The sequence below is a fragment of the Danio rerio genome, chromosome 7, assembly GCF_049306965.1.
Source record: "Danio rerio strain Tuebingen ecotype United States chromosome 7, GRCz12tu, whole genome shotgun sequence".
NCBI lineage: Eukaryota > Metazoa > Chordata > Actinopteri > Cypriniformes > Danionidae > Danio > Danio rerio.
In genome coordinates, this window is record NC_133182.1 from 62458251 (window position 1) to 62482500 (window position 24250).

Sequence of the window (24250 nt, forward strand, 5' to 3'; positions counted from 1 at the left end):
ACTTTCATCTGCAATACCCCTTCGCCGCCTTGCTAAAATGCATATATAATTATTAAATCTTTATGTAAACCCCTTACATACATATTAAAAAACATATTAAACGTATTAAAACATATTAAAGCACAAGTCGTCATTCATACCAAATCTTAATGAAACATGTTTGTAGCCATAAAAAAGCATAATAATAATAATCTAAATTAAAATACTTGGCAACTTTTTTGTTTGTTGAAGCTTTATACAGCATTCATTGAATCCACAAAAGTCGTGCAAATAGTCTTGATTCAGTGTTGCTACCTCTTATAACTTTCATTCCACCTCTTTGCCATCCCATAAATCATTTTCTAGATCTGCCCCTGACTAGGAGAAACTCTTTATAGTCAAAATCTTCATTAATTTGGGCCCTGGTCTAAACACATCTTAAGAGCAGTATACATTTATATTCATAGCACCACCATTTTTTCTTTGATTTTTACCCATTGAAATGCATATTGCTCATGATACTCTTTTTTTTCCAGCTGAAAAGCACTGGATGGGGGTGGCTCCAGATCGAGAGGACATTTTATTGTTGCTTGCAGCTTTAATTTTATACAATTATTTCATCAATGTGTAATGACCAACTGATGCCAGACATGATTGAAACATGTTGTCCATTAAAAAAGATTTTGTAATCTTGTGGTCGCAAAAAAAATTATTAGCACATTCTGTATTTATTAGTGTTGTATTGATTAGATTCATCTATATATATTTTTTCTTTTTTCTTTTGTTGTTCGTTTTTTCCAGGATGTTTTCCCTTCACGTGCTGAGACCTGAGCAATGGTACAGTGATGGAATAGCTTATCCTAAACTGTCTTGGCTTCGTACTGAACTTCTACCTAAACTGTCCCGGTGGTCTCTAGAGAGCAAAACCTGTGTGTTTAAGAGTACCCTGTCTCTCATACCGGTGGACAAATACAGTATGCTCTACCAGCAGCTGAAACTGAAATATAAAGATTTAGTAAAGGTATCATATTTATTAATTCATACATCAATTCATTAATTGAATCATTTGTTAATTGAGCATATAATCTATTAAATAATAATTAAGGAAGAAAATATTAAAATATTGTCAGTGTTGAACAAAGCTTTAAATACAGTAACAAAAATACAGAACTACTGTTTTTGAGCAGTCTCTTGGTTTAATCTCATATACTACATCTAATATGTATTTTTGAGTTTGTGTAGAGGTAAAGTATTGCATATCTATATTTATAAAAATAAGTGACATTTGTTAATTTTTCAAGGTCTGGCCAGAAGTTACCGATCCACAGAAGTTTGTGTTTGAAGATGTTGCTATTGCTACGTATCTGTTGGTAGGTTGGACTATAGTTTATTTGACATATTTCTGTGATCACAGTTAAAGTTGCATAAATATTGTTAAAGCTGTGAAAATTTTTATTGTGCATGTTAAATCGTCTCACTAATATCACTGTCACTGGTACAGGTCTTGTGGGCGGAAGAGCGTGCTGAAAAGGGAACAACTACCAAACAGTCCTTCGTGGATCTTGGCTGTGGAAATGGCCTCCTGGTTCACATATTAAACAATGAAGGGGTAGGTTAACTAACACATTTTCTGTAGAATTGAATTTTTAAACTTTTTCAATGATTAAAGTAGAATTATAGTAGAATACGTCCAACCTGTAGATCACATGAGCTTTGGATCATTTTTAAAGTTGGCATGAAATTTACTATTCTTATTTTTATATGAATATAGAAGTATTTGTTATAAATTAAGTATATGTGCACTTCATATTTTTGTAAAAAAAAAATATTTTAACAAAATACTTTAAACAAAAACCAACCGCCCCTCCAACTTTTCTTGACTTCTAATCACATGGAATGGCTTTATTGTGGGGCTATCAGTGCATGTCCCATTTCTGCCCTGCCTCTGTCCATTTATCAATCTTTCTCCAATTGTTTTATGAATGCCCATCTTTCAAATATCCACCCATTTTCCCAAAGGTAGAAATCATGTACTGCCCTACTTTTTTTTCTGATTTCAGAAGCAGTTTCAAATAAATGTACATCTTGAGCAGAAAAAAAGGACAACCTTAATTTCCATTTCATGCCGACTTTAATGTTTATCCAGTATTAAAATCAATGATACACCATTTGCTGTTTTGTGGCATTTCATTATATAAGAGATTATAAATATGACTTTGGAATTATACTTAGTTTTTATGATAATCTGTTTTGATTAATCTGAGTCCTAAATTAGTCATGCAATCTTGGGTTTTAGCATCCTGGAAAGGGCATTGACATTCGCAAAAGGAAGATCTGGGATTTGTATGGGCCTGGTACACATCTAGAGGTAAGATTAGTCTGAGAGACTGGACAGTGTCATTGAAAGAAGATACAGTATCTTCCTTTTTCATTAGGAGTGTAATGCTTTTTTTTGTTTGTTTTAAATAGCAGTTTACAATCAGTGGACAGTATGCAAAGTCTAAATACATGTATTTTAGTGGCTTTTCATTTCTGAAGATTACATTTTTAGCTAATAATTTATTAAACAGAAAATAATAAACAAAATGCAGACTCAGACATCAAAGAAGTTACTTAATTAACCAAGATCTATTAGGACTCTATATACAAGGAAACAATTAAACAAGCTGATGAGGGGATAGAGAAAAACAAAGTAATTAGGGTAAACAATGGTGACAGGGACTTACACATGAAAATACTAAACTGAAGTACACACAAGACTGGGATTTATATATATATATATATATATATATATATATATATATATATATATATATATATATATATATATATATATATATGTATATGTTTGTGTGTCATGGCATAAAGATGTGTGGCTTTGGAAGGGAGAGATGTACATGTGATTTTTCAGGTTTTTTATTTTTCAAGAAATTTGCAACAATTTTAAAAAAATCTTTTTTTTTCCCCACATAGAATTTAGAGTTTTAAGGAAATAAATTAATTTAATCCATTTTGGAATAAAGCTATAACATAGCCGGCAGCTAGCTCTCTGCAACTCTCACATGGTCGCCCACTGAAGCTAAGCAGGGCTGCGCCCGGTCAGTACCTGGATGGGAGACCACATGGGAAAGCTAGGTTGCTGCCGGAAGGGGTGTTAGTGAGGCCAGCAGGGGGCGCCCAACCTGCGGTCTGTGTGGGTCCTAATTAGGGTTGTAACAATATACCGGTATGACGGTTTACCACGATTTGAACGTGCACGATTATCATACCATGAACAATTGCATATCAACGGTTTTAACCCTTAAAGACCGAGACAGCCGCCCGCGGCTAAAAATAAGTATTGCTCTTAAATGTTTTATAACTTTTGATCCGCTGATCCGATTCATACAATTCAAAGATTGGCATAAAGAAGAGAATCTCAGCTTTCCAGTGCTGTATCACATAACATTCGCGGACTTTCAGAGGCTCCGGAATCAGTGCGGTTACGTCATCAAAATTTGACAACGCTGATTTGACAAAGAAACGCTCGTCACTGTGTCTCCGGACAAACCAGAGATGATACATTGATGCATTGTCCCTCCTCCATGCCCAGATTGGTTCAAACTCGCTATATCACAACCAATAAGCATAGGTTTCACTTTTGTTTGTGGACCAACACTGAGCTTTTTGAACAACACGGAATGAGAGATAGGCATACATTTCTGCGCGGCTAAATAAAACGCAAAAAAAAAAGTTTTGCATGAAATAATTCTCATACTAAGTACTTTTGCATGCACAGCAGCACAGAAACATGACAAAACAGCGACACAGCAAAGACGAACTGCTGCTCTTGCTGTTTTCAAAAGACACAAATGAAGGTGCAGCTGTTTGTCTGCATTGCAGACAACCATATCCAAATCCATATCCACAGACAACCATATCCATGCTGGCACATAAAACCTAAGGATGTTCCATATTGAATCTAGTTTCGTTATGTAACTATTTATAGTATAGTAAATATTTATATCTATTTTTTACTGAGGATTTGCACCATGTTTATTTGGACTTTGACACATTATTTATTATTTTTTTATTTGTTCATTGTACAAGTGAACACATTCTCTCACCTCAGCGGTCAAGATTAAGTCCTGAAAATCTCAACATGCTTACATTTCTTCATCACAACCTAGACTGAAAAAAACTACGCTTTAAATACATGTTTACAGCCATAAACTTGGTGTTGCACTTTTGGTCTCCCATTTATCCTGCTTATAAGGAAGGACAGTTTAAGTTTATTTTTGTCTAATCTTAAAAGACCCTGCTTGTTTATTCCTTCTAATTTAATTTATTAAAATGGGAGATTTTTCAGTTTATTTTTATAAAAGACTTCTATAGTTCTATTAAAATGGTTCTTTCAAAAGTTTGTTGAAATAAAACCTTTGTTCAGTCAGAAAACGTGTTCTTATTCTTTTCAGGGTCTTTGCTATGAGAATTACTATTTAATACCGTATACGCGAAACCGTCAAACCGTGGTATTGTTTTAGACGATTATCATACCGTAAAAAATTCATACCGTTACAACCCTAGTCCTAATGCCCCAGTATAGTGACGGGGACGCTATACTGCTCAGTGAGCGCCGTCTTTCGGATGAGATGTTAAACCGAGGTCCCGACTCTCTGTGGTCGTTAAAAATCCCAGGATGTCCTTCGAAAAGAGTAGGGGTTTAACCCCGGCATCCTGGCCAAATCTGCCAACTGACCTTTGTCTATCATGGTCTCATCGCTGTCTCCTCTCAACCAATCAGCTGGTGTGTGGTGTGCGGTCTGGTGCAAAATGGCTGCCGTCGCATCATCCAGGTGGATGCTGCACACTGGTGGTGGATGAGGAGATCCCCCCATTGTGTGTAAAGCGTTTTGAGTGCCCAGAAAAGCGCTATATAAAATGTAAGGAATATAAAATGTGGAAAAAATGAAGTGCTATAAATACTTTCCGGATGCACTGTATCTCTGAAGGTCTGCATCTGATTCTAGGTTGAGATCTTTTGAAGCATCAGTAGTTTGTGCCTCCTGAAATTGCACAGCTAAGCCTCTAATGGAGAAAAACCTTCTCATCGCATTAATGATACTAGAAGCACTTGAAGTCTCTATTAATTCATTTTGTACTTCTTACACACAGAAACATGTAAATGACACAGCCCACCTTTTGTTGCATGCTTGACCACCTCTGTTTTTTACAGTAGGTGACTTACCATGGGCTAAATACATCTAAGCCAATTTAAGTGAAAGCTGGGTTAATGTGCAACCTCCCAGCAGGTACATCTGCCTTTAACTGATGCTCAGTTTTCCATGTAATTTCCTGCAAGTGCACTTGTTTCCACCCATATGTTTCTTTTCATCTTGAGATTCAATAATATAGCCCATGCTCTCCCTCCAGATGTCTCCATGCTACCTGCACAGGTCTTCAATGTGTACGGTGATGGGGTGCTTTTGTCATTTGAAGGTCTCAAAAAAGTCTGATCATGCGAGGGACATTACTTTGCTCATTGATGATTGCATATACCTTTTAACCACATGGTAACCATGATAACCACATGGACCCAAAGTCACCATCAAATATTGTCCTGCGCTATTTTGTTGCATTGAGTTTTATGTTTAAAAAAATTTAGGTTTTAGAGCCTGTCTAGCTAGAAAAGTGCTGTGATTTGCTTTGATTTTAATAATGTACCCAAGATAAAATGTAACACAAATTAAGAATCAGCTGAAAGTTTATTAAATATGTTCAGAAATGATTAAATAAATGAGCAAATTAGTAAACAAAATACTGCTGTGCCCCCATGTGACAGTATCATGCATCTGCGACCATACAGGGGAAGATATGGCGATCTGAAAAATTTAATTTATCGCCCATCACTAGCAACACTCTGAGAAACACTCATACCCTCTCTCATTAACACACACACAAAGGCCAATTTAGTTTATTCAATTTGCCTATATCACATGTTTTTGGACTTTGGGAAAACCCACATGAACACGGGGAGAATATGCAAACTCCACACAGAGATGCCAGCTGACTCAGTGAGAGTGCCTGATGCAGAATCTGTGACCTTCTTGCTGTGAGGCGACAGTGCAAACCACTGAGACAAAGGCACATACATTACAACCTCCTTTTAGCGACAGCACCAAGAAAGATGAACACACGGTATAAAAAGTATGGTGACCAGAGTGTAATATGGGACAGACAGCATAATCTTGCATCTATTTCAGTTTACATCCAGAATTATTTTGACCAGTAACAACCATGAGTTTAAAATATTGTATTGAAAGGCAGAGGCTTACAAAATTTGATGCATCACAGTGTACAGAAAAATGAATTTCATTTAAAGCTGTAACCCATCAGAGTGTTTTTAATTCCTCTATCTGTTGTTTGTTGAAGAGGTAAAGATTAACACATTACTGTATTTAATACACTTAAATATTACTTCTAGGTTAATTCCAATAATAATATTAAGAAGTGGGCATAACTTCTGGATGAAATTGAGAGTAATACTAAACTTGGATTAATAGCAAATCTCTATAAGCCAGATCTCTTGTTTTTGTGTTTAAGAGACTATGGCCCAATCCTAATTCTATTTTTTTTTATCCCTACCCTTTTGCCTTCCTCCTAAAAAAAGACCCCCCTTGCCCTTACACCTTCAAATAAAAAAAGAATTTGGACAGGGAAGGGGAAGGGCAATGGGGTAGAATTGGGATTGGGGCTATTTCAAGGAAACAGGAAAGAGAATTCTTCGAACAACTCCAACATCATGCTTTTATAATTGGCACCGCCTCTCACAGCTGCACCAGATTTCCACTCATGCAGCGAGATATAAAGAAATAAGGGAGAACACAGCACAGCAGCATTGTCAAATAAAAAGTTACTTAATATGTAGTACTATCAATCTGAATTGCATGGATTATTTTATGCCCCCCCTCCTGCAGACATTAACAAGACATTCAAACTTGAAAGAAAATTTCCTCACAAAATCATTTCAGTTTCACAGTGTCAACTAGAGTCTGTTTCAGTCAAAATAAATAAATAAGAACACTTCATGAAGTTTAAATAAAATTTATCTATGTATTTTAATATATCAGCGGGATGAGTGGTTCTTGCTATTTTCAACCTAAGGTGACTGGATGATTTGCTGTTAAATTTCACTCCAAAACTATGTACCAATTATGTAGGCCAGTTTATCTAGGGGTATCAGCACATTAACACTCTTCATTACAGGCAAAGATAGATAATCAAACTTGGGTGCAAATAGTTATTACGTGGGAAGCAATTTGCGAGAGAAGTAAAGAAGAGAGAAGAAAGTACAGATTGCAATTCAACATCAGTAATACAAACAAACTTTCTAAATAAACTGACAATTGTCTTGATTCAGTGGCATGGCTTCTAAAAGCATTGTTTCTTTGACTGTAGACTATTTCAGCCATAGATAATAAAATCTTGCTTTTCTTTTTTTTAGGAAAATGCCATCACACCTAGCAATGGCTTTCTTTTTCCCACCACAGACTGGCTGATTGGAAACCACTCAGATGAGCTCACACCATGGATACCTGTTATAGCAGCTAGGCAAGTCAAGTATTTATAAAAGTTAACATTAAATTAGTTAATGCAGTGTTTCTCATCCAGTGGACTGCAGCCCACTACTCAGTATTTCTGCAATTCAATACATTTGTGTAGCGGTCAGAAGGAATGTGATGCTAGTGTTTTACAATCTATGCTTTCCAAAGCATGTGAGAATGTTGTTTATGTGTATATATAGATATTAGATGCCAGTGAGACACACCCCTCTGAAAAACAAAACTCTAATTACAAGGCTGAGCAAAATAACACGAAAATGTGTAAAATTTTAAAGTTTAGAAATGACCATGTCTATTTAAACTAGAGTGCACATTTTTAAACCAAAGTGTACCCCTTCACTGTCTTGACTAATACAAAATATGTGTCATTTTAAAAACTTAGTCTGGTCTTTACAATGCAGTCATTTTGATTAACTTAAGTCATTAAGTAGTGATGAGCTACTTTTAATAAAGTTAAAGAAATAAAATTTCTGAAAAAAACATTCTATAGCTCTGATAATCATACAGTGTTCAACATATAAGTGAGTTTTTGTATTTGAAGTTCCCTTTGACCCATATGAAAAATTATTCATTGGTGAAGCATTATTCATTACCAGACTGTTTAAAATCATATTCTTGCAATTTTAGAAGAACCCAAAATTCACAACAATCTGTCAAACAGGTCTAAAAAAAGATCAAATGTGGAATATGCTCCCAAATGCACTTGGTATTAGCATAAAAAAATGATAGCATTCATATGATGTTTTGCTTCATATAGCACTATTCCATGCTCTGATCATATAAATTGCATACAGCAATACTCAGTCAAATTTTAATAACTGTTGCAGCATTATTTTCAGCAGATTCACTATTTATAACATTTTTGTCTTGTAAATTTGAATGCTCTAATAATCTTAATAAATGGCACAACTACTGTAAATAGACCAACCTTAACATAAATCATTGTTAGGATTTAAAAATGCTGGTTGTGGAGTCAGACATGCATAAACACATTTATTTAACAAATGCAGATCCTGCATTCATGTGGTGTTTTTACACGTGACTCCAAATGCTCAGATTATGGAAAACGACACGGCATTATATACAACTGATTCACAAATAAAAAAGCCTTAAGTTATAATAACGTCTCAAACAAATGAGAATATATTTATCATGGAGATAACACAAAACTACATGAAAGAAAAAAATGTTCAGCATAAAAACAAAGTTACCATTCAAAAACTATATTTTTTTAATTGTAACTTTTTGCTTTAAAATCACACTGATTACTTACAGCAAATTTTACTATAATCAGATATTCCTTGTAGTCGTATAATGTCAAATTAGAAAGATATGGAAAAAGACCCTTTTCTTAATACTTCAGCTATTTCTTAGGCCTTACTCACACTAGGTACAGTTGCCTCAAACCAGGCCAAAGTACGCTTGTCCGCCCTCTAGTCTCCCCCGACGGCCCGCACTCACACCACAATCGGGCCTTGGCACGCTTACGTCATCATTGCTGTGCTGTTCAGTGAGAAGCGCTTTCACTCAGCAGCACAGTGGAGATTTCTCTAGTTATATCGTGTCAGTCGTTTGATACGCGGTGACATGCAGTCAAATATTTCACCAAACAGTCCTTAGGGATACGGTGACACGCAGTCAGATATTTCGCTGAACAGATCCGCCACTTTTGGCGCTCATAATCCTAATGCTCTCATGCTGCAGGAATGTGGAGGTCTGCTGAAGGTGCGCAGCTGTCGTGCAGTGAGGAGTTTGCGTCTTTAATAAACTACGGCAATTTGTGTTTAATGAACAGTAAGAATGATTAATAAATCCATATGAAACAGTCCCTTAAAAGTCACGTCTTGCTTTCAGTTTCCCAAGTGAACCGCGCTCAGGCCCACCTCTTTCAACCGGGCAAGGGCCGGCTAAGTGAACCATGCTTGAGCCTGATTCAGCAAACTCACACTTCTCAAACGATCCGGGAAACGGGCCTGGGTACGGTACGGATGGCATAGTGTGAGTAGGCCCTTAGCATGATAGGATCCTACTGTAATGCAAACCTAGAAATATAGAAAGTTGTTTATAAAACAATACTCAAATTTTCTTCCTGCTACTGTTTTGAAGCTATGAATAATTACTTTGTTGTCACACAAGTAAAAAAAATCTGCCAGTAATCAAGCAAAAGGCATAGTCCTGATCTGTCTCCAATTGAAAATGCATGGTCCATATTGAAAAGAAGTATTGTAAAATTTTAGAAAGATATTGCTTACAATTGTTTAAACAATTAAAGATTGCCATTAAAGGAAAAGCTGACTTGACACTGATAAACATGCATCTGTGCCAAGAACAATATCTGAGGAAATGATCAATCTCATCTTAAAAATCATTAGTTGTAATGTTGACAAAAGGAAATAGAATTATTCTTTGAACATGTTTAAGGTTATTCTCTTGACAGCAGTTTTTGCTCTTTTTTTTTCCTTTATGAAAGACTGGCTGTGTTCGAAATGCTTTACTATCATACTACTTTTACTATTTGTGTAGTATCCAGTATGTACTGTAAGCTATGCATAGTCTGAAAATGTTCTGTATGCAGGGAAATATAACTCAATTCAATATACAACCTTGATTTGAATTACATATAGTAAAATGTACCATTAAACTCATATTGTAATGGCAGTATGTAATATCTTTACTAGGAATAGTATACACATTTTCTGTATACATTTAAATCCCAGATTCCCAGCTAGTGTTGCCGAAATCTGATACATGTATCTGGGGACTCTGGGTAATGTAGGATACTGTTTCCCAGAGCAAAATGCACTACACGTAACCGTTCATCTTTAAAAATAGAGTATGCAGCTTGGGTGGACCGGAGGCAAAGAAAATTTTAAATGTAAAACATTAATAATTAGAGTTAATTCTTTATTAAAAAATACATTTTTATGTAGCTGTTTTCTAAAGTGCTATTTTATTAACAGCTTGATATCATAATTTTTATAGCTCTTTTAATTCACTTAAATCTAAATTCTAAGTTGTAATTGATTTAATCAAGGATAACGTGATACATGACTCATAAATACATAAATCCACGCATGTATGAAAAAGCAAACACTGAATATGAGCACACTCTACACACGAATCACTATAACGTTATATAGTTCTGCTTAATCACAGTTTAGTATATTCAATTAGTTGTTGAAATTAATGTACAGTGTTTTATAGTAGATACTTACTGAAAAAAAAAATTTTTTTTTGAGAAGCTTGTAGTCATTGTTGATGATTTGATACATTTTACTTGTGTTTATTTGTTAAAGTTACACCTGTAATTGAGCTTTTTACTAGTAAATATTTAAGAATATCTCCTGCGACATTTCAGCATATGTTTGTCAAATAGAATAAAACAATCAATGTTTAAATGTTGTTGTAGTTGTTTTGTTTACAACAATTACAAAGAATTTAAAAGTATTGAACCGGTACATATAAGGTAACAGATGGTAGCACTGATGACCAGATACAGATGCCACAGGAGCAGGGAGACACAGGGACCAGACTCAAAGACCATTAACGACCAGACAGGAGATCAGAAGTCGCTAGGCTAGGTAAAAGGACGAGAGTTTAGTCCTTTGGTATGATGAGCTCGGACCCTGAGTGCTGACTGAGGGTTGACCATATATAGTGAGGAGATGATGCGGTTAAATGCAGTGCAGGTGCGGGGTTTGTGATTGTGAGAGATAAAGTGATTGAGGAAGGGGGTATCCTGGCATGGCTATGACATTACCCCCCTCACAACTGCCCTCTTCACTAACGTCTTGGGAATCTTCCTCTTCCTTGGGGAGCAGGACTATCGGGATCGGATGCATGGAGTTCTTCTAATAGAACTAGATCTAGGATGTCGTCATTGGGAACTACTGGACCGTATCCATTGGTATTCCTGTCTTCCCCCACGCCGTCTAGAATCGAGCACCTCTTTCACCTGAAAGATGGATCCCTCTTCTGTAAGTGTTGAAGGAGGGGGTTCTTTGGACTGGCCAGGTTCTGTGGAGACAGGTGCATAATATGGTTTTGTGTCTCTAGACAACATAGAGATGACTCAGCTCATGGTGAGCTGAGTCCCAGACCTCTTCACTTTCCCGGAACCAGTGGTCGTCAGCTGAACACCCGATGTTTCCTCTGACAAAGGGAATAACAGGGGCTCGAAACACTGACAGGTGCATACTCAGCCCAGCCCAAAAACTGAGTTTTTGCCATGGCACATTCCATCCACTTCTGCATGAACCTTCTCATGTACTTTGCCATTCCTGGCATCCAGAAGCAGTCTTTTAGCAATGAGAGGATCTCATTGGCCCCTGGGTGGCCAGTGCCCGGTTATGAGTGAGCAGACAGGATAAGAAGAGTACATTGTGTTATGTGGGTGTATTGTAGATCAGGAGGACAGCCCAGTGGAATGGTGTGCGACCCTTCCATATGCCACAGTCATATCACCTTGCAGTTCAAGGCCAGTTACTCACCAAAGCTAATAAGTGCTGAGACTGGTTAGTACCTGGATGGGAGACCGCATGGGAAAACTAGTTTACTGTTGGAAGTGGTGTTACTGAAGTCAGCAGGGGGCGCTCAACCTGTGATCTGTGTGAGTCCTAATTCTTCAGTAAAAGTGAAGGAGACACTATAGTGTCTGTGGGCACCATGTTTCGGATGAGATGTTAAACCAAGGTTCTGACTCTCTCTGTTCATTAAAAATCCTATGGCACTTCTAGTAAAAAGTAGGGATGTAACCCTGTTGTCCAAATTCCCTCTGTTGCCCCTTATCCATCATGGCCTCCCAATCATTCCTATCCACAGAATTGGCTCTATCATCCTCTCTCAACTCCACCTACAGCTGGTGCGCACTGGAGCCATTGTCCTGTGGCTGCCATCGCATCATACAAGTGGCTGATGTTTTTGGGTGTATGGCCATACACAATAAATGTGCTATATAAATACTCACATTACATTACATTCCAGGGAGGTTGGAGAGGTTTCACTCAACGGGTTCAATGGGGCTAACAGACGTGATAAGAGTTCAGATTGAATGTCGATTTGGTACTATACAGGCGGGACAGGACATTGACTTTGCTATTCTTCTTTCCTGGAACATATGAAATTGTGAAGTTAAAGTGTGTGAAAAATAGGGACCATCTAGCTTGCCAGGGATTGAGATGACGGACTTATCTTAAGTACTTTAAGTTCTTTTGACCGGTAAAGACCATAAATGGGTGTTTAGAATCCTCCAGCAATTCCTCCATAATTTCAGGCTAATAGTTCACTGTTTCCCACATCATAGTTAGCTTCCGCTGGGCGGAACTTGCAGGAAAAGGCGCATGGATTAAGTTTAAGTCATAACCCCTGCCACTTTGATAAAATAGCTCCTGCTCTGGTGGTGAAAGCATCTACATCAGAGAAAAAAGGCAATTTTTGGGGCCTGTGTAAAAGCTTTCTAAGACCGTGGAAAGCTTGGATAGTCTCTTTATACCAGACAAGGGACTTGAGTTTTCCTTTTAGAAGGCTTAAGAGCTGACTTGAGATTTGGCTATAATTTTTTTAATGAACTTTCTTTAAAACTTTGCAAACCCCAAGAAGCATTGTACCTTTTAAATGGAAGCGGGCTGTGGCCAAGAATTGATGGCTTCCACCTTTCCCTTGTCCATCTTCACTCTGTTTTCATTCTGTTTTCATTGATGACATATCCCAGGAAGTGAATTGTGGTCTGGTGAAAAGAGCATTTCTCTGTCTTGAGGAACAGATGTCAGCGGAGCTGAGTAAGGACCTTCTCAACGCTTTTTACTTGTCTTCCTCTCTGATACGAATGAGGTTGTAAGTGCTGTGGAGGCCCAGTTTGGTAAAAACTTGGGCTCTTAGTAGATGTTTTAGTGCTGCTAGAATGAGGGGATGAGGGTAGGGATTGTTTACTTTTATATTATTCAGGACATGATAATCTATATAAGGACGTAACCTCCTATCCGTCTTGGCCACTAAGAAGAAATTGTAAGTGACGGGATGTAGAAGGGTGGATGTAACCTTGCTTGAGGGCTTCTTCTACGTATTCTTCTATGCCCCTTCTATATCCCTTCTGTTTAGGGATGGATGAGTGGAAGAGCCTGCCATGCCCCGTTTTACCACAGTATGGGCATAGATCCCAGTTCAGCCGACATAGCTGCTCTGCGTCCATAAACTTCCCTTGGTCCTGGATCATAGGCTTTGGGTTGGGTTCTGAAGGGGTTGAAAACACAGGCTGATGGAGGAGTGTTTGCTTTGTAGTGGTGTTAAAGGTTTAAGAAACCTTTTTAAGAGATTTTGACAGATTTGTGTGTGTTGAGCATCCGTTAGGACCATGTTAGAACCTGCTTTAAATGTGGGAAAACTGGATAATTTTAAGCTTTTGTGAGCTAATTTCAGCTTCCAGGTTTAAAATGATTTTTGGGGCGGGATAAAAATCTTTTGTGTTGACATATAGTACCTTGTTTCAGATGCTATAACTGTTCACTAGCTGATGCTTCTCCTGCTGTGTGACCAAAGACCGCCAGTCAGTGGCGTAAAGGTTGCATCTCAAACACTGTGAACACTGAAGCTGAAAGCTGTTGCACTCCTCTGCCAAGCCCAAGTATGGCACTGGTCGGGCCATGACATTGATTGTATAATTTGTTAAGAATAAACTCTACATTAATAGTCATTACTAAGCAGTTCATAACTAAAGTGTTACCAATATTACTATAAAATTTCATATTCAACAACTTTCTTTTTTATTTTGAACCACTATAGAGAAACATTTCAGCAGCTTTTTCATTCTGAAGCTACAGTGTCATGGTAATGCCATTCTCAGTGGTAAGGCTGGACAAGCAATGAAACCATGATGTTTCACCACTCAGTAACAATGTAATAACGTTTGGTTGTCATTCATAAGTGATTAGTTAATGATGAACTAGTCATTTGCAAAACAATTATAAGCGCTGTAAATTATAATTATATTACAGCGATTTACTTCAGCTTTACTTTATCACCACAGCCGCATTTCAGTACAATTATGAAAGAAGACTCTTCAATCCAGCTTTGTGGATGTTAAATCAGGTTAATTTTGTACATTTAACATAACAGATATAAATACAGCAGTGGGGATTACACTGTGTCCTGTCACATTTGTGTGCGAAAAGTGCAAATCTAAAAGTGCGCGCTGTCTGTGTGTGCGTGTCTGTGCTGTGTGTGTTTGTGTATTTGTGTGTGTGTGCATGAACTTTACAATGAAATTGTGTGTGACTTATCGTTGCAACTCTACAACAAATGCATCAAATACTCATTGGTAAAGTTCTTATTATAGTATTTCTAGTAGATCTAGGCTTAAAGCCACAGTACAACAAAACCGGTACCTGATGCTAAAAGGTATAAAATAGAATCTTATAAAAAGTATAATAAAAAATCAGATGGGTATTTTAAGCTGAAACTTTACAGACACATTTTGGAGACACAAAAGACTCATATTAAATCTGAAAAAAGGGGTAACCCTTTAAGCTAAATGTCATAGTTAAATATTTGTTAGCAAAGATAATTGTACCTTAAAAATATAGTGTTATAGCCTTTGTTTAATAAATTCATTAATACATTAGCAATTAAGTATATTTTGCTAATCGGTAAGTGATTTGTTAGTGTTAAACAAATAATTTACAAAACATGAATATGCATTCATATATTGTAAATGAGTAATATCAATAAAGATGGATAATTAACAATATTTATAACATATTTATGTATTGATTATTCTTTCACTTGTAGATCATTCTGTGCTACATTGTACAATTGAATTGGCACTATTCTAATTTTCCAGTATTTCTGAACTTAATAAAAACTATTAAAAGATCATACAGATGGAGGTTTAATGCTACACATTTTAAATAGAATGAACCAGCCTAACCTTACATTCTGAACACAGCTGAAGAACTAATATAATAATATTCTTACTCCGAGAGTCGAGTTCGACCTGTTTAGAATTAGGCCAACGTTTGTTGAATCTAGAGATAAAGCCAGGAGAACGTTGGCTAATTATATCAAAATGAGAGAAACCATTGCCACTATACCTGTCGTCCAACTTCTCTGTATATGTATTATAACCAAGGTAATGGATATCAATGCTGCATTTAGTGACTTTTATTTTAATCTTAATATCTCTTACAATAGCTCTTTTGAAGAATAAATTAAAATTATGAAAATCAAAATAAGCTTTAGGACACTCCTTTAACAGATTACCATTTTAGACATGATTGACAATTTAGCATTAAAGGGTCAGGAAACACCAAAACACATTTTTTGAGCTGTTGACAGTCGTATATGTGTCCCACACTGCTAAAAACACTATTAGGACACATATATTTCACTTAAAAGTGTAAATTGGTTGTTTTTGTGTTATTTCAAGCAAATTCGTACTTCCGGTTTGAAACGAATTTTTGAAGCTGCGTCACAGCTATGAGATAATAGCGTGTATTCCAGCATGCAGACTGGACGTCTGTGCCAGAGTGTGTCTTATTACATCCCACAGTTTGATGCATTAATGCATGAGTAAGGCTTGGTTCAAACCAATCAGCGCGCTCTATTGTGCAACTTCATTAATATTCATTACTGTCATAGTGTTTAGATGACAGAGACGCCACGTTGTATTGGCAAAACAAGCATGAAGTGTTGCTTTTATACTTTGCAGCAGTTAAGTTTTGTTTTCATTTTCTCTCTGTGAGAGCGCAGCTGGAGTCACGTGTGGATTAACAGTGTATGCGACGCTCGACAACAATAACTTGGGTGTCTAAGGAGGAACATTGTTTACCTGAGAGCTGTTTTCATCTGCAAACGCTGAGATCCGGGGTCCGTTCTTCGTACCTCGCTTAAATGATCTAAGATTATTTGGCAGATCCCGGATCTTTTAATCTTGATAACTGATCTCTCGCTAATTTGGTTCTTCAAACAAGTTCGCGGATCAGATTAGAATGTCTGGATAAACTGATCTGAGATCGCTGCGTGTGTTGTGAAGGACAGATCTATCGATCCTCGAAATCATGATCAGCAATGCAGCGATTGGCTGACGGCACAGCAGCGTAATGACATCATCTGATTAATATTCAATTATCCATGTGAGCAAAATTACATCAAATTAGCAGTAAACGGCTTGTTAAATATGACACGCAATACCCTTCCCCATTTGTTGTGAGCTGCAGGCTTTACACTTTCATTTGTCAAGACAAGAGTATTCATCATGTATTTCAATGCAAATCAATGTATTTAGTTCTACATTTAGAAAAGATTTTCTTTATTATAGTAGCCATTTTTTAATTGGTGTAAAGAATAACTGGTTGTTTACAAAAGTGTTTTCATATTGTTAAAGGCGTCTGCAACTTTTGTGAAGCATCAAATCACCGGCATATTAACTATCAAAACATGTTTATGACTGCATAAATGTATTATTGCTTTAAAAAAGTCACATATTGTGCATTTCTATTATACACAGTTTGTACTAAAGCGATCTAAAAAGTTCATATCAATAAGCTTTCTCTTTGCACCACCAGGTGGCAGTCTTTGTAGCCTACTTTTATTTCGAGGGTGCTGATTGCATACGTTTTATTAAAATGTATAACTTAATTTATTTTATTAATGACTATAACTTTATTTATATAGTTTAAAAATATGTACCATTTCCCTAAGTTTATATAACTACTACTGTAAGAAAGTATCAGAATTCGGAACATACTTTCTGTATTATCTTTGCTTGAACTGAGCCAATCTAATCCTGTTTATATGAATTGAACCTGCTCCCGATCAGGTTTGACCTAGCAGAACTGTTGCTATGACAACAACTCTCGGATCAGCTTTGAAGAACGAAACGATCCTGGATCATGTCAAATCGTCAATATCCAAATCCAGCTAACTGAGTAATCCACGTACGAAGAATGGACCCCCGGATTCGCTTGTAGTCTCCTCTTAATAAAGACACGGCTCTAGTTGCTGGTGATTGTACTGTCTCTACAGATTTGGTAAGTGAGCGACCAGTGCTCTTTGTTTATTCAGTTTGTTCGTATCGAACAAACTATTGCACAGAGTATAAACATGTTAGCACCACAACCAAACTTTAACCTCGTGTAGGATTTTCACCGCATTTTGTGACCGAAATAACACACGCAGCTTTCTGACGCTACCTGCCGAGTGCATCAAATTTTCCGGGAAATGCTGAGTTTTTTTTTTCTCTCATTCGCTGTGCGATATCAAACATTGCATGAAAAATACACGCTTAGAGCAGTTCCTCGAATCAAATATCTCATTTGTCGCGAGGGACATGAATGAATTCCCTGAATGAAAAAGCCAAACTGCAGTCAAAGTCCACCATTTAATAATTTGGCAAATAATTTAACTACAGATGTCCATGTAAACAAAGTCCCTTTCTCCCCTGTGTGTGTGTGTGTGTGTGTGTGTGTGTGTGTGTGCGTGCGTGCGTGCGTGCGTGCGTGTGTGTGTTGACTCTGAAAGTCAGCGTGCCCAAATAGACACTCCCACACCTTGCCTCTTTTCTTTCTTTGACACTCCCCCCTAAACAGAGCTGGACATGCCCACTTTTCTGACTTTTTCCAAAGTAGAGGTGTGAAAACACCCTGCTGAAACGAGGGGGTTTCATGGCCCTTTACAGAATGGATTTACTTCTCGGAGTTAACACCTGATTATGATGTTAGTCCTGTTGTTGGTGTCCAAAGGGAAAATCCTCCTGCACACACAGACAACAGTTCATAAAACTGGGCTCAGCTCAGTCAGAAGCACCGCTGAATTTGACGTGCAAATGAATTGTATTTGATGTGCAAATGAAGCATGAATGAAGCGAATAAACTCGTATGTTCACTTGTATTTACGTCGGAATAGCATGATTTATTCACGTGTTCCTCGTCTGGTGTGAACACAGCATAACAGCTAACAAGCAATGTATGTGTGCGAATGGTGTATTTATGGTCCATATTGTTTGGGAACCGACAGTTTTTACCCAAATATGACCAGTCTGTCATAGTCTGTCAGAGAGTTAATTAAAGAAAGTTTGCTGAAGATAGTTTGTGAAGTATCATCAGCAGAAGCCAGCTACAATACTCAAAAAGAGTTCATAGGGCGCTCTGTCATCAACAGTCATACTTAGTATAGCAATATACTTAATATTACATAGTATACTTACTAATTATAACATAATGTCACTAACTGCATCTTACATAGGTGTTTTAAACTGATAGGTTAAAACACTTATGGACTTTCACAAATGGGACATTTCCACATGTGCGTACAATTTTGAGCAATATCTCCAATGATTAAACATACAAATATCAGTTCTACATCTATTCAGAACTGACAGACAAATTAATAGAACACACACACAAAGTACAATGTGTTTCATAACTGGTACAGTCAACTTCCAACTGGCAGCTTCATAATATACAGAAAGTCTATTTTGCATACAAAGGAATTTACTAACAAGTATTAACACATAAAGTGGCAAATAACTCATTATACCTTGTTTCCAGTCCATCGAATGTCCAGTTCCACATAAGGTCTCAACGACATCTTGAGTGTGCCTGAAGATCCTCAGGAAACAAATAATTTAGCAACAGAAAAAGCAATGGCACATATGTAATTAAAGTTTTACTTTGAGGAGGGATGACACAAAGGTCATCATATAATAGGCCCTTAAACATTTAGCTTTTTAAATAACCTTAACGATCCTGGAGTAACACACAAAATCATCAGAAAATCCATACCTTTAATGTTATAATGATAAAGTACTTCACCTCTGTTTGTAATTAGGGTAAACTTGAATCTTGGTGTTTGAACACAGGGTATGATGGGATTTGTAGTTGAAAAGGATACAGGAAGAGCTCACCAGCGACCTGCGAGGGCAACACCACTGTTGATCATAACAGATGATATCAGTAATTTGATTTCAGTAATTAAAAAAAAGAACCCAAGTGACTATGCCAGTTACTGGCTGATATCATTGATTGTTGAATGCTATCTTAAAATCTTGCTAACCATTTACAAAAAGTAATAACTATAATCACTTCCTGAATAACTGGCACCAAATATCAAAAGTATCATAGAATTTGCTGCGGTAGAAGAAACTACATGAATCTTTTCTTTATTAAATTGCTTGCACCTGAGAAGACAATGTCGACGCACAATGAACGTGTGGTGGCATTTGAAGGTGTGAGATACTGAGCACAGATGCACTTGACAATTCTGTAAATAATTCATTATGTAATAACACTAATACTGCAATGGGTAAAGCGTTTTAGAATGATCAAAACAATATTTCAGATGTTTTACATTTTGAGATGTTGTACAATGTGGTCAGCCTGCTGGTTTATCCATTCAAACACATTTTTATTTTAATATAATCTCCTTTAACAAAAGCACATAATTTTTTAATGCGCATACTGGAATTTTGTTATGTAAAAGTGTTTTTTCTTACTGAATAAAATTCATCTTACTTAAGTTATGCGCGCACGTTTTTTTTATGCACATTTTCAAAATGTATGTGTTTCCATGAATTATTTTTATGCCCATATTCAACATGCACATAAAAAATAGGTGGATGGAAAATCCTAATGATAGCAAAATTATCTTTGCCAGCACATTATCATCCAATTATTTCACATCTCCAGTTTGGAAAAAGACCCTAAATCTACTATCTGGGCTAATACAAAAATGTTAATGGGGGAACATGAGTATTATAGAAGGATAGATTGATAGATAACAATATTAACAATCTTCTTTATAAAGATGTTAAATTAATACATTTTGATGATACAATGATTTGTAATGTAACAACTGATGGCCATATGGCTTCTAAATATTATGCTTTACTTGTTGGTCAAGCCAGTCAAAATATCAGCTCTGCAGTTGGGACAATATGAGAAAAAGAATGATATAAATCAATTAAAACACAAAACTGAGTTATGTCCCCTACAGTTTGAACCGCGATACTCTCTCTTAGCAAACCGAGGTACCCCCACCAATGCAAAGTCTGCATTTTAAAACACAACCACATAGTTTTCAAATTAAAACTGTTCTACTTTCAGGTGTTATCAAAAGCTCCATTTTAGTAAGGATACCATGCAGAAAAAATGTTTTGCATTGTAAGATTAAAAGCAGTGCAAACACAGCCGCAAATCTGACACACGTCTCCACATGGTGAGACAGCATTTGAAAAGTGCAGTAACATTGGTGGTTGAGCATCTTTTCAGCCATAGAAACTCAGTGATTTTGCTTAGCCATAAATAGTTGGGATGCACAATATTGTGTTTTTGAAGATATGAGTAAGTTATTTTTATTTAAAAATATTTGTATTCTTTTTGTAATATCTTAGATATTATAAACTTATATTATAAGCTTTTTTGACAGAGATGATGCCAATATCTTTTTTGTGTATGTGTTTTTAACAAGTGTTTATTTACATGTTAGTTTTTCTGGGTCTGGTAAAAATAAGCATCAGAGTAAATTAATAAACAAAACATGTTGTCAGTCTGTTGCATTCTGTTGTAATATAACTTCATTTAATAGCTATGACATTCTGCTCTTTTGTCAATTTTATTTGTCATATCATTACAATTAAAACTTCATACGGTATATTACTCATTTATGTCTTATGGGTCACCCTGAACAGGCATGCGTTTCCACTGCCAACAATATCCTTACATTAAAGTTTGATATAATAAAAAAGTTCTAAAGTAATCAATATCATTCTCACTCAAAGAAAGTTGTTCGGGCTGTTCACATGCAGCATCTGTTGCAAACTCGTCTATAATAGTCTTATTTTATTCTTTTTAGGTCATCTTACTCGTGCCGTTTCTTTGTGCTTCCTTGCTGCTTTTTTGACTTTTGTGGAAAGTACCAACGAAGACAGTGTACAAAGTCTCAGTATAAGGAGTACATTGACTTCATCACTGATGTAAGCACAGTGTGTGGTTTCTACGCAGAGGAAGACTGTCTGAGGATACCGTCCACTAAACGGGTATGTTGGTCCAGTGTGTAGTGTTGGGATTGTAGACTGGACTGTAAATTACTAATAAATTCTCATTACCTGTTTCTCACATTATCTAATCTCATAGAAACACATCCTTGTTCTGCTGTTAACAGAACATGTTTGTTTATGATTTAGCCCAACTCAGCTAGAATACAAGATTTAAGAGACTGAACAAAGCTCCTTCATGTTCTGCATAGGTGTACACAATTTCACCTGTGATCCTCGAAAATGCAATTGTGTGCATGTGTACTTCTGCTCTAATACTTTCAGTCCTGCTGAAGTTCATTTTTGTTAAAAGAATAAGCTTTCATATGAAACTTGAATGTGGGACTTAAGACCCATATGCTTAAAAAAGTTATTTATTTGTTCTTTGTTCTCTGAATTGGAACCTAAATTGTTCATACTTTAGAATGATTTTCAGAGTATGTACTTTCTTCTTGAAGTTCATATGTTTAGTATGCCCAAGTTTACTCAAAAATGAAACTTTTCTGTTATTAACTCACCCACAGATCATCCAAGATGTAGTTGCCTCTCTTTTTCAGTAGATTTTCAGCTGAATCTGGTCTTTGTTGATTTTTATAATAGTAGTCAAAGGCATAGTCTTTTGAGATAAAAGGTAAACACGTACAAACAAGTCATGATGGCTGCTGATGACGCACAGAGGTCTGAGCAAAACAATCAATTAATGCAAGAAATGAAACATCATTTCTTACCTTTATATATATATATATATATATATATATATATATATGTGTGTGTGTGTGTGTGTGTGTATATATATATATATATGTGTGTGTATATATATATATATGTGTGTATATATGTCAGGGTTGGTGATGAGAAATGGGGAAAAAGGAGCGAGGACTCAAATGCAGGGAAATGGGATTTTATTAAATAATAAAAATAAAATAAAATGCAAAATAAACTACCCCGAGGGGGAAAACATTAACAAAACAAATACATACACATACAAACAGGACTGGGCAGACTGGCAAGGATGAGGACTGGAAACACAACAGGACTAGACTTCAAACGACGAAATGTGATGACGAACTGACACAGGACAGCAAAAGTGAGGGGTATATAAACTGTAGAAGATTAACACACAAACAGGTGAACACAATAAACTAATAATGGGTTAACAAGGAGGGTGGGACAAGACAATAGACGGGAGAGCGCATGACACAGAGAGACAATACAAGCCATGCGCTCACATAACACAACAAGAACATGCAGCCAATGAGAGAACTCATTAACCGCATGTTCATGACAACAAACACAACACTGAAGCACACGACAAAAGCACGTGACCACAATGTAAACACCGAGCCACGTGCTTTGACAAGAGACGCAAGACACGAGCACACGATGAATGAAAACTCACCATGCGCTCACATATGCAGCATGCATGCTTCATCCCAGCGCCGACCAAAACCGAAACCAACAAGACTGAGACGCTGGGAATGAAACACCATGCTGCTGACAGACGAAAACACAAACACGAGTACAAGAGCCCACGCGTCTGAGGGACGCAGAGCGCGCACGCGGCCACGTCAAGCAGGAGCGCGCACACTCTGCGTACACCCACGACGGCGCGCGCACACAGAGACAGAAACAGGACCAGACATGAGTAGCGTCAAAGATCTGCCACCAAAACAAGAATTTACAAGATCAGAGTGGCAGAACCCTGACACTACCCCCCCCAAAAGGGACGCCACCTGGCGTCCCTAAAGGGAACATCCAACAAGGTACAAGACAGACAAGAAACACCACAAGACAACAAAACAAGCAACATCAACAAACAAGACAGGGAGGTGAACAGGCAAGACATGAAGGGGGGGAGGGAGGGGAGCCAAGTCAGACCCAACACGACAAACAAGGGAGGGATGGGAGGGCAAGACAAGGGAGGATCAGTCCAGGGTGGGACCGGAGGAACTGTCCAGGGTGGGTCCAGCGGGTCGAGAGCCCTAGCAGGGAACCAGGGTGGAGCCGGAGGGTCCGTCCAGGGTGGAGGAAAGGAACACCAGGGAGGGGCAGGAGGGACGACCCAGGGAGTGTCTATGAGGGGAAACAAGACCAGAGGTCTGTGGGGGGCCGGCAGGGCAAGGAGCCGGGCTGGAACCGGCAGGGCTAGACGTCTGGTAGGTGCCGGCAGGGAAAGGAGCCGGGCTGGGGACGGCAGGGCTAGACGTCTGGGTGGTGCCGGCAGGGAAAGACGTCTGGGTGGTGCCGGCAAGGCAAGGAGCCGGGCTGGGGCCGGCAGGGCAAGACGTCTGGTTGGGGCCGGCAGGGCAAAAAGCAGGGCTGGGGCCGGCAGGGCTAAACGTCTGGTAGGTGCCGGCAGGGAAAGGAGCCGGGCTGGGGCCGGCAGGGCTAGACGTCTGGGTGGTGCCGGCAGGGCAAGGAGCCGGGCTGGGGCCGGCAGGGCAAGGAGCCGGGCTGGGGCCGGCAGGGCAAGGAGCCGGGCTGGGGCCGGCAGGGCTAAACGTCTGGTAGGTGCCGGCAGGGCAAGACGTCTGGTAGGTGCCGGCAGGGCAAGGTGCCGGGCTGGGGCCGGCTGGGCAAGACGTCTGGGTGGTGCCGGCAAGGAGCCGGGCTGGGGCCGGCAGGGCTTGACGTCTGGGTGGTGCCG

The 24250-nt window shown here is 37.9% G+C and overlaps 1 protein-coding gene across 3 annotated transcripts in view; it reads left to right on the plus strand.

The window, feature by feature from the left end:
- The window catches only part of trmt44 (tRNA methyltransferase 44 homolog), a 43338-nt gene that overhangs the window by 6735 nt on the left and 12353 nt on the right, over positions 1-24250 (plus strand). For 2 of the 3 annotated variants that reach the window (XR_012382390.1, NM_001006086.2), the window contains exons 3-8: positions 781-1000; positions 1281-1349; positions 1481-1588; positions 2276-2347; positions 7463-7569; positions 21423-21606. Coding sequence is in view for 2 of the 3 variants with exons in the window: in NM_001006086.2 (NP_001006086.2) it covers positions 781-1000; positions 1281-1349; positions 1481-1588; positions 2276-2347; positions 7463-7569; positions 21423-21606 (760 nt within the window). In the remaining variant the exon portion in view is untranslated. Of the gene's footprint in view, positions 1-780; positions 1001-1280; positions 1350-1480; positions 1589-2275; positions 2348-7462; positions 7570-9434; positions 10979-21422; positions 21607-24250 lie in introns of those variants that run through there. The other variant, XM_073906510.1, reaches the window with a different exon arrangement.